We start from the raw sequence: 9,879 nt of genomic DNA on the forward strand, positions 1-9,879 counted from the left end.
TGCAATGAAGGGTATGGTGAATTCTGAATACATTGTTCCTTGGTGGAAAGGTTCTATGCCACGTTACAGGCTGCCAACAATGTCTAAAAAAAAAAAATAATAAATCATGGAGGTCCAAAACAGTAACCAGGCAGGTCATTGAGTGCTATAAATACAATATGTATCTCCCTACCAAAATAATTTCCCCAAATTACAGAGACTTCATTATTGTGTTGCCAAGACATGACGACATACTATTTAAGTTTTCAGCCAGCCTCCTGGATGGAAAAAACTTCAAAGTGCTGGTACATTGTATTATCATAGTATGTGATAGCAAGTGAAAATGGATGTTGGAGCACAAAGAAAAAAAAAAAAGGGTCAAGCCTACACTGGTACTAAGATTCATCATACAATGGACATGGTCACAGTATCAGCGATTTTTTTTTTTTTAATGTCCTATCCCGCACATGGATTTTAATGCATGTACATTAATTCTGGCATTGTATTTGAAATAAAAAAATGGAGATTTAATTCTTGGGCAAGCCCCTCTCATACATGTAGATTTAAAACAGCATTGAATGATTTGCAAAGCAAGCAAATAAACACATAAACACTGATAATGTGAAATGTTACATGTTGTGGTTCATTTGTAGGTATGCAGAAGTTCAGAAAACTGGCAATGTCCACAACTAAATATCTTTTTTAAATAACATATGCAGCATACAGATATGAAGGTCATGTTTTTTTAACACAGCTTCATTCCATGGTTAGTAACTGAATATTCATTTATAAGGTAGCATAGAATCAAAGTTCGTACAGTGAGGCACTTATTACTGGTCTACAGGAAGAGTTTTAGGCAGGATGCAGATGCTCCTTGCCCATTCTCATGTTTGGGACACCTCTTTCGGTGGAAAGTGAGACTGAAACACCTGCATTCGGTGAGCTGGTGCAAGCACTGGATCCAGAGCCCGAGCGACCTCGGCAATACGGGATTGGAACCGCATTCGGTCCCTGGCGCAGGTCTGCCAGTCGGGGGGATCAGAGTCTGAGGCCTGAACAGGAGGGGAGTCCTTCTCAACCAGTACGATGAAGGACGAATCAGCACAGAAGCGGACCTACATTTACAAGGCAACAATTACAATGGGGGAATAAGTCAGATAATATACATAACTAAGAAATGAAATTCGATTTTACTGACAGCATGCTAGGGAGAGTGAAGGCTTAAAGTTTTTACACTACCCTTGCCATGTCATCCATAAGCGATACTATACACAAAGGAAACACTAATCAAATCTAATTGTCAATGGATCTACCAGTAGCCTCTGAACAATGGCGTACCAAAAACTTTAAACGCTGTACAAAGTAACAGCATTTTCAGCTCATAAACAGGTACAATGTACTCTGGTTACCTAGCTAAATTCTGCTCTCATCACCCTTATGCAATCAAGTAAACAGTGACTCATTGTTAGAGTGTACAGGACTCAATACACACATATCAAGGAATAAAAGTAAAATATGAAAATACCGACATACTGGTAATATACTGCATATTCACTTTTGCAAGATCTTCCTATTTTTTGCCGTCTTCTCTGCCTGCTTCTATCCCTCTCTCTTATCTTCTGATGCAATATGTTTGCATACAATACATAAATTGCCAATTCGTTCAGAGAGACTTCTTGAGCAATCACTTGCATGTACATAAGGTTGTAGCTTCTGACCTTTTGTAACACATCACAGAACAACTTTCCCATGAATTGAAAGCATCATTAAAGTATACATTGCACATGGTCTTTGTTAAGAGAACTTTTTTGAAAAACTATGTCATACATTGTATTGTAACATTACCTTCAGAATGCGACTGTGGCACATATCAATTTTTCCTCTTTTTTTTTTTTTTTTAAGCAAGAGTATGAATTTCATCATTTATACACATATCTGCATATGAAATATATTTTTTTCCCACCTCACTAGCTAGCTTCATTGGTAAAATACTTGTTTCTTTTTAATTATGAAAAAATGTACATTGAACATTTACACAGCCAGGTCTGTGATTTACATTGTCAAAGTTACCTTTTTCTGTGCTCTCAGTTGAGGTGATATTTGGGCTTTCTTCAGGCAGCTGGTGCTGGATGTTCGCTTCATTCCCACTCCGTCTGGCAGTGGACTTCCTGAGGGGCAGTCGATGTCGTCCTTTGAGGAATACAAGCAGACTGTGGGAATCTCAAATGTGGGAGTCTCATCAGCTGCACAGTTAGGTGAGCTGCTACTGGCTTTCTCGGCAGTGGCAACATCTTTGAGCACATCACACAGAGAGGTATGGTGTTCATCTGTTCTAGGGACGCTGGTCTCAGTTTTCAAACTCTGCTCTGTGGAAGACAGAATGGAGTCCTTGTGCTTCCATGCATCCATTGGGCTGTACGGATCTCTTGCTTTGTGAAACGAGTTCCACAGGAGATCGTCATGCAGGTTGCACGAGTCGTCGAGAGTATCCCACTCCTCATCATCCTCATCCTCATCTCCAGAACTGGCTGGCGATCCCAAAATGAAGGCTACTGAAGGGTGAATAGGAGAGGTAGCGCCCGATGCTTGCTTTGGTGTAGAGGAGAAATTCTTGCATGCTGTTTGGAGTTGAGGCATGCTGAGCTTGAGAGGTCCAGTCTGGTCAAGCCCCGACTTGTGAAATGAAGCACTGCCCGCTTCCACACTGCCATCCACGAGATCGTTGTCGCTGTCGTCAACCTCATCCTCGGAGTCTGTCAGGACATCACCTTCATCGGTTCCAGAGTCCACGTGGCTTTCAACCGACATCTGCCTCAAGCAAGACGGGGTCGACGACACTGGAGTACAACTCCATCCTCGCAGGGGGTCATAAGGATCATTCACACAGAAGCTGTCCCACAGATCCACGTTTTCATCTGCTGAGAAACTGAGATCAGAATTTGCATCGCTAAAATCACTATCCTCAGATGGATGCAGAACTGACGACGACTCATAGTCAGCTAGAATAAGATTAATAGAGGAATGACGACTGGAGGGTACACTGGCATTGCTTACATTTGAACTTGGCTCAACTGCTCTAGTCTCAGCATTGCTACTTTCTCTCTCCTCACTAATTTGCACTTGTTCACAGTGAGAGGTCTGTTCAGTAGCCACAGCACATATTGCACTTTTAAGATCTTCAGGTTCTCCACACACCTTCGCTTCCTGGGGGTAATTGCTGGCTGCAGGTAGTTCACTATTTGCGGTAATTGTGACACCACCATTTTGATCTGCCTCAAGCTTCTGTGAGTCACTCTGAGCCCTGCTGCGAGAATGAGCCGTTTGCACATTATCTGAAGAATGGGATGAACAATTATTATTTTGCTGTGAAACGTCCCTCTTTGAATGCTTGCGCTTGTCTCTTTGACTGTTCCTTCTATGCTTCTGATATTTCTGGAATTGTGGTTGCCTATTCCGTTCCTGGGGATATAGTACATGTACACCGGGTTCCATATTGTACTGCCCTTGCATCATTCTTACATGAGGCATCAACCATGGTTGCCGTGGAAACTGTGGATGATGTTGCCACCTACCAGGATGATCACATTGGTTATTGAAACCCCTTTGTGAATAGTCCATAAAAGGCCCTGGCCTGTTCATGTAGGGGTTCCATGGCTGATAGTAAGTCCTCTTATAGTTCTGCGTTGCAGAGATAAGGCTTGGTTGGTTATATAAATTCTCACTAAAATACGGATGAAAAAATGGAGGTGGATTTCGCTGTTGAGGATGATGATTCACATATCCCTGGTTGTTTATCCACTTTGGGGGATACGCGCCATCCATATTTTGGTAGGTGTTGCACTGGTTCCCACTCATCATATCACAGGAAAGATTAGTAAACTTTGCTGCAACAGAATCTAAGTCCGCGAGTCTGGAGTCTGCGCTATGCTCTTCCTGACGAATAAAGTTCATCCCAGTACGACTGCGTTGGTGATGTGGCTTCTCAAACTCAGAAAACATGGTCCTCACTCTGTCAAACAATCCGTTTACACAGCGAGATTGCTGCATCTCAGATGCCTGTAATTCAGGTTGGGACTCCCTATGGTAGCGCCTTGACCTGTGGCTCCACGAGTTCTGCCTGGAGTGTGGCGACTTTCTATCCCTGGAGGAAAGCCCAGGACTCACTTCCATTTCGTCACTGCCACTACCAGCTGACGAATTCTCGCCACAGCTATCCAGACGGAGGTATGATGGCCTGATATTCTGCTGCTTATAGGGACGTTGTCTGTCAACTGTCTCGTCCTGCTGAAAATGCTGTTCCCTATCACCACGCCTGCATTGCCTGCTGTTGTTGTTGGGCAGTGGTCTATTGTTCTTTGGATTTGGGCTCATGTTGTCTGCTTGTGGCGGTCGCAGCTTCCTGGACCAGCAGTGGCCACTGGGATATCTTCTTGCATCAGTAATTGTAGACATGATTACAGCCCGGACAGGCAATACAGCGCCACAGGATGAAAGTCAATATCACTCACCAAGAATGAGACAATTCCAACCCAACTTGCTCCAAACTACAGTACAAACGTGTCGTTAAGAAGGCAATGTCAATGACAATGAATGCAATGGTCCTATATTATGCAAGTCAAGCATACACTTGTACACTGTAAGTCAATGTGCCCTCAAAATCAAAAGGCAGGTATACCGGTACACTGTTGCTGCCAAGTAGCCTTCATCTTGACGGCAGGATGATGGAGCCTAGGAGGTCCCTTTTTATGGACAGTCGTATGCTTACCAACGCATCTTTCGTGCGGAGTCCATTTCCTCAAACTCGGGTAACTCACACAAGGTAACAGCTGGTTCTCAACGACAAATGCGAGTGCGTCTTCGTTGCATGCAAGTCCATGCACAAACTTGGTGATCATGTAATCGTGTACATTCTCTGCTTCGTTGTTAAAATTGACGATGAAATACTTGCTCACTTGTAATGCCGTCAAACACAGCAGTAGGCTCTCAACTTCCATTTCTGTTGTGCAAAATATGGATAGATATAATGGTGTGAAAAACTCAACTTATCCGTACGTTGCTCTTGACTAGGAACTTCTTGTTGATTGTAATATCGGCGACATGGTGACGAATAGTGTATGTGGAGTGTAGGGTCCGAGTTGCGTATAATATGGATATGTAATAGCAATATGCACGTAGTACACTGTACTAACCAGAGCCTGTCGCGTTACGTTTTGTACGTGATACCCCCTGCAGAGCTACGGCGGGAGCTGAGCAAGGCGAATGGACCGTAAATTACGTGTGCGCAATTTCGGTCGTCGTGACGCACCGGCAAAAAGGGAGAAGAAAGAGAGAGAGAGAGAGGGAGAGAAAAAAAGGGACAGGCCGCCCTCAACATCCGCTAAAAAATTGCATCATGATTGTGACGTCATGACAATGGCAGAACTAGTCGTACATTTCAGGTTGGATACTAACTTGTAGGGAAAATATTTATTTTAAACAGAAGTATAATATCATTAGTTGCTTACTTGAATTTGATGAAAAGGAATACTAGAACAAACCAATCACAAGTACGAATATTTCATGTAAGGAAACTGCTTCTGCAATTTATTGTAACTTGTTGGGTGTTCCAGAAGACACATTTACAGACTATCATTTATGTTTATTCATAAGTTACCAGTGCATATAGCCCTGTCGGGTTTTCCCGTTGTTCGGGAGATCTCGACGAATGACGAAATTTCTCGAGTCAAGCCGAATCAAGAACAAGATATTGATCAACAACTCAGAGGGCGTCTAGAAACTGTCAGATTATTTAGTCCACTCTCAAATCCTGAATTTCATGAATGTAACAATTATAAACTCCATTTTCCGCTTGATATGCAGTGTTTTCGAATTCTCCTACAGGGTGATTTTCTAATCTTTGTGGTGGAATCACAATATGCTCAGGTGCTCTGTCTGTCTAAAGCCCTATAGCCTGTCTCATATAGCAGGGATTATTGGCAAGCCACTGCTTCGAAATCCAGAAACGATCACTTTGGTCAAGAAACTAAACTAAAAAAGAAGAAGAAGAAGAAGAAGGAGAAGAAGAAGAAGAAGAAGGAGAAAAAAGCGCGGGAAAAAAAAGGCGTTGACCATGTTAAAGGGGAAATCCATTCCTAATAGTCTGATAAAAAAAAAGAAAGTAAAATCCTTCTAGTTCAACATTAAAAAAAATTGACTGAAATCGGATGAAAAATAAGGAAGTTAATGACATTTTGCTAATTTCTGCAAAACAGTTTTTGTAGAGTGGATAAATATGTGAATCAGTGAGCTAAGCATGTCATAACCTCACAATTTTCACAGAATCAAATGTTTCTGTCATTGAAGTCTGAAATATGATGTTATTCCCGCTTGAATAACTTCAGAATAGTGATGACTTAGATATACGAGGATTTGAGCCTCGGGCATAATTGCATTTGAATGAAAAACTGGAAATTTCACAATTTTATGCACAAACTATAAGGTAACTTGTGAGGGAATGACATGCTCACTTTGCCATTTGCATATTCATATTGACTGTTCAAGAACTGTTTCCCCCCCCAAAAAAAAAATGAAACTTCAAAATGTCGTAACATCCTTATTTTTCATCCGATGTCGATCAAAATTACACCGTTGAACTAGTAATATTTTACTCTTTCTTATCAGACTAACTTGTTTTGGAATTTGGAAATGTATTAACTTTGTATACAGTTTATCTTTCTTTCCCCTATTGGTCTTTATATCATTATCATTTTAATTATGGCTGTAAAATATTCTCCTCCTTCATCTTTTTCTAATCATTATCATGTTACACTGTATGATTCCATGACCTAATTTTCTTAAGGTCAACTTTTCTACTTGCTAGATTGCACTTTATTCATTGCAGTTATCAAACTTGAACATGGAAGAGGTTCTCGAGTTATGATCTTAGTATAAATTTTAACGTGAGCATACACACCCACACATGCACAACAGTGGATGGGTTGTGAAATCTGTATCTTCTGTGCATAGAAGATTAACATCACATAAAAATGCACTAATTTTAAACAATTTTAGTGGCTTAGCTCTGCATAAACATACATCAAATGTAAGTCCTAAATACTTGATCCTGACTGGCAGAGAGCAAGCTATGCTTGATTCTTTTCTGTTTGATATCAAATGTAAGTTTTTATTTAGTGCAACAAGTCGACAGTGCAACAGTTCTTGGCAGACAATTAATTTTGGCAAGGAAGTGGATTGTGCATCCTTAACACAGATTTAACCATACCCAGCATGATGTGGACCATTTTTGAATGCATTTTGAGAAAATGCCCTGTTTGCTTCTTCTTCTTCTTCTTCTTCTGATTAAGTCTGCCTCCTTCAATAGGCTGAAGATTCTTGCAGACTGTGCTGTTTACATTATTTACAGTTTATTTACAGATATTTACAAGCACATTAACAAATTTGACAAAAATAACTAGCCACTGTGATCAACCGTTAGTCAGTTACGGAATAATCCCACAGATGGCGCTGAAACAATTTCTGACGACAGGGAATTCCAGCTCCTTACAGTTCTTGGAAAGAAAGAATGGCGATGCGATTCAGTTCTCGAGTATGGTACCTGATACGAATGTGGTTGCGTGGCTCTTGTCAACTGAGTAACCCGTTTGATGCTTCAACTACATAGAGCCACAAATGAAACTAATGATAGCATCCCTGGAACAGTCCACTCTCAGGTGTTATCAGACACACACACACACACACACACACACGCAAACACACCAAGATATACACACATTGCTCCTTCTACATTATCACTGATATTTGTCAGATGTCAGTGCCATTTAAATGCTGTGGTGGTTTTTGAAGGCTTGTAAGAATCTACACTGCTCGTACAAGACACTATTAAAATGAGAACTATCAGAGGCAATCAGCTACTAACATTCCAATCATTTATTCTCTGCATTAATCATAAGAATATGAATTTGTCAAATCCTATTGTCATATCGTTTTCTTACATAACCTTGTAGTCTTTATACATCTTGCAAGATAAATAGATCTTTTTTTAATCATTGGTACATGAACATACACATAAAATTCACCAACCACCTGCATAAGTACGTCTAGCGAATGCTTTAATTACTGTAGTGTACACTTGTCTGTTCATATCATTGTTATCATGGGAGTTAGTTGTGTGAATGCAATTTATCGTCAAGGGTGGCAACATACACTACAATGCCTGAAAAATCACGGTATACATCATTATCAGTGAATTCACAATCAATGGCTATATTCTCAGATTATGTAAACTGTACAATCAGCTGTCACAAGTAACCTGTTACATCAAGTAAACACCATCGCAGCTTTAATATCGAAAAGAACAGTTTCCACATAACTTCACGAAGCAGATGTTGAGCAGGACCAGTTACAAAAATAGAAGAACAAACAAACAAAAACAACAACACATACAGTTGTCTACAGATACTTAATAATTCAATTGTGAGTATGCAGGGTTGAGGCAGTACAGACATGAACATAAGTCATGGTTTTCTGGCCAACATATCTTCCATATTCCCCACACGTGGGATTTGTAGATAGCTTCCATATCTATGATACTTTTTGGGTTGGTTTCTTTTCTTTTCTTTACTGGAAGTTTGTTAGAAGTATGCTAACAAGAGAGACAAGAAATATCTGGATTTAAAATGCAGCTGCAAAAAAAAAAAGTCATCCCCTTTTTATTTATTTTACTTCTCCAAAAATTAAAGTAACGAGAGTAATTATATAAACTTAGACCATGAGGGACGGGCAACAAAACTGTTTACACTGTGACAAAGTCGGTATGGCTATCTGTCACTTTTCGGGGAGATAATCAACACTCAATACACATGCATGGAATCAAATGTCCATAAATTTCTTACAGATAATAACATGGGAAGTAACACCACAGACCAAGTCATATCACTTCCCTCTCCATTCCCACCTAGTTCTGAGTATAGCTAAAAATGGAGACAGAATACACCTGAATCTCATCAGTTCAATGATAATTCTGGACAACAAAGTTAGAATTTACACTTTGATGAAAATCTGTAGTGAAAAAAACAAAACAAAACAAAAATGCTCATTCCTCAATTAAAATATCAGTACATTTAGAACTTCAAAATTTTACCTGGATTACAGCTGATTTACAACCAGTTTTTCCTTTATGAATCCATACTGTCTTTGTAACAACAAATAATACTTGTCACTAACCATTGCTCGCTTGACAGGTATTTATTGGATAACGTCCATTGCAGCCCACAGGCTGAATTGCGGACATTTACATGAATCAGCAGGAACTTTATCCTATACAACTCATCAAGACAGAGCTCCATTGGTGGGGCAGTGCCACTGACAATCCTAGATAATATTGGCATTTATCTCTATCACTTCTTTACTGCTTTCAGTTATTGTAACCATCATTATAAACTTCTACTGCGGCTGGGTATGGTCTATACCATCTTAAAATATATATCACATATCTAAATTCTTGTGGCAGCTTATGTCTTATCATATCCCATCCAAACACAAAGACAAGTGGTCTCTGGAACGCAGCTGGAAATGCTCTAGAGGCATTGATAGAAAATAACAATGAAAAGTAATAAAGCTTTAAACAAAAGAACGGAACACTGTCATTTCAGATGAGAATTCAAACATGAATGTATTTCCACGATAATGAAAACCTGAATAACATTTACATATCAGTATATCCCTTCCTTTCTTTCCTTTCTTTTTCCCCTGTGCCGCCAGATTACTGGGGCTTTAGTAGCAGTAAAATATGATATACGCAGATCATAAAGTGCTTGGAATTGAGAAACGCCCAATACACACGTTTAGTCTCCACCTACAGAAGAAAGTCCAATTCAAGTTCAGAAGAACAAGTTTCCAAAA

General features: G+C 40.0%; 1 protein-coding gene across 1 annotated transcript; it reads right to left on the reverse strand.

Annotated features, from left to right (window-relative positions):
- Nucleotides 1-418: 418 nt before the first annotated feature.
- On the reverse strand, nt 419-4,442 carry LOC139743015 (uncharacterized). Its single transcript, XM_071653520.1, has 2 exons — nt 2,050-4,442; nt 419-1,094 (listed from the first exon to the last, which is right to left on the reverse strand). Exons 1-2 carry the CDS (start codon nt 4,429-4,431, stop codon nt 864-866), a joined length of 2,613 nt encoding a protein of 870 aa, XP_071509621.1. The 5' UTR covers nt 4,432-4,442; the 3' UTR covers nt 419-863.
- Between the last annotated feature and the right edge of the window lie 5,437 nt (nt 4,443-9,879).

Source organism: Diadema antillarum, unplaced genomic scaffold, assembly GCF_040938485.1.
Source record: "Diadema antillarum isolate AM-2024a unplaced genomic scaffold, OU_Dant_1.0 seq00001042_RagTag, whole genome shotgun sequence".
NCBI lineage: Eukaryota > Metazoa > Echinodermata > Echinoidea > Diadematoida > Diadematidae > Diadema > Diadema antillarum.

Bases quoted from the DNA above. Each gene is read 5' to 3' on its own strand.
- LOC139743015 (XM_071653520.1), bottom strand. From the start codon at position 4,431: ATGTCTACAATTACTGATGCAAGAAGATATCCCAGTGGCCACTGCTGG. The intron at 1,095-2,049 runs GTAACTTTGACA...TTGTAAATGTAG, and splicing joins AACTGAGAGCACAGAAAAAG to GTCCGCTTCTGTGCTGATTC.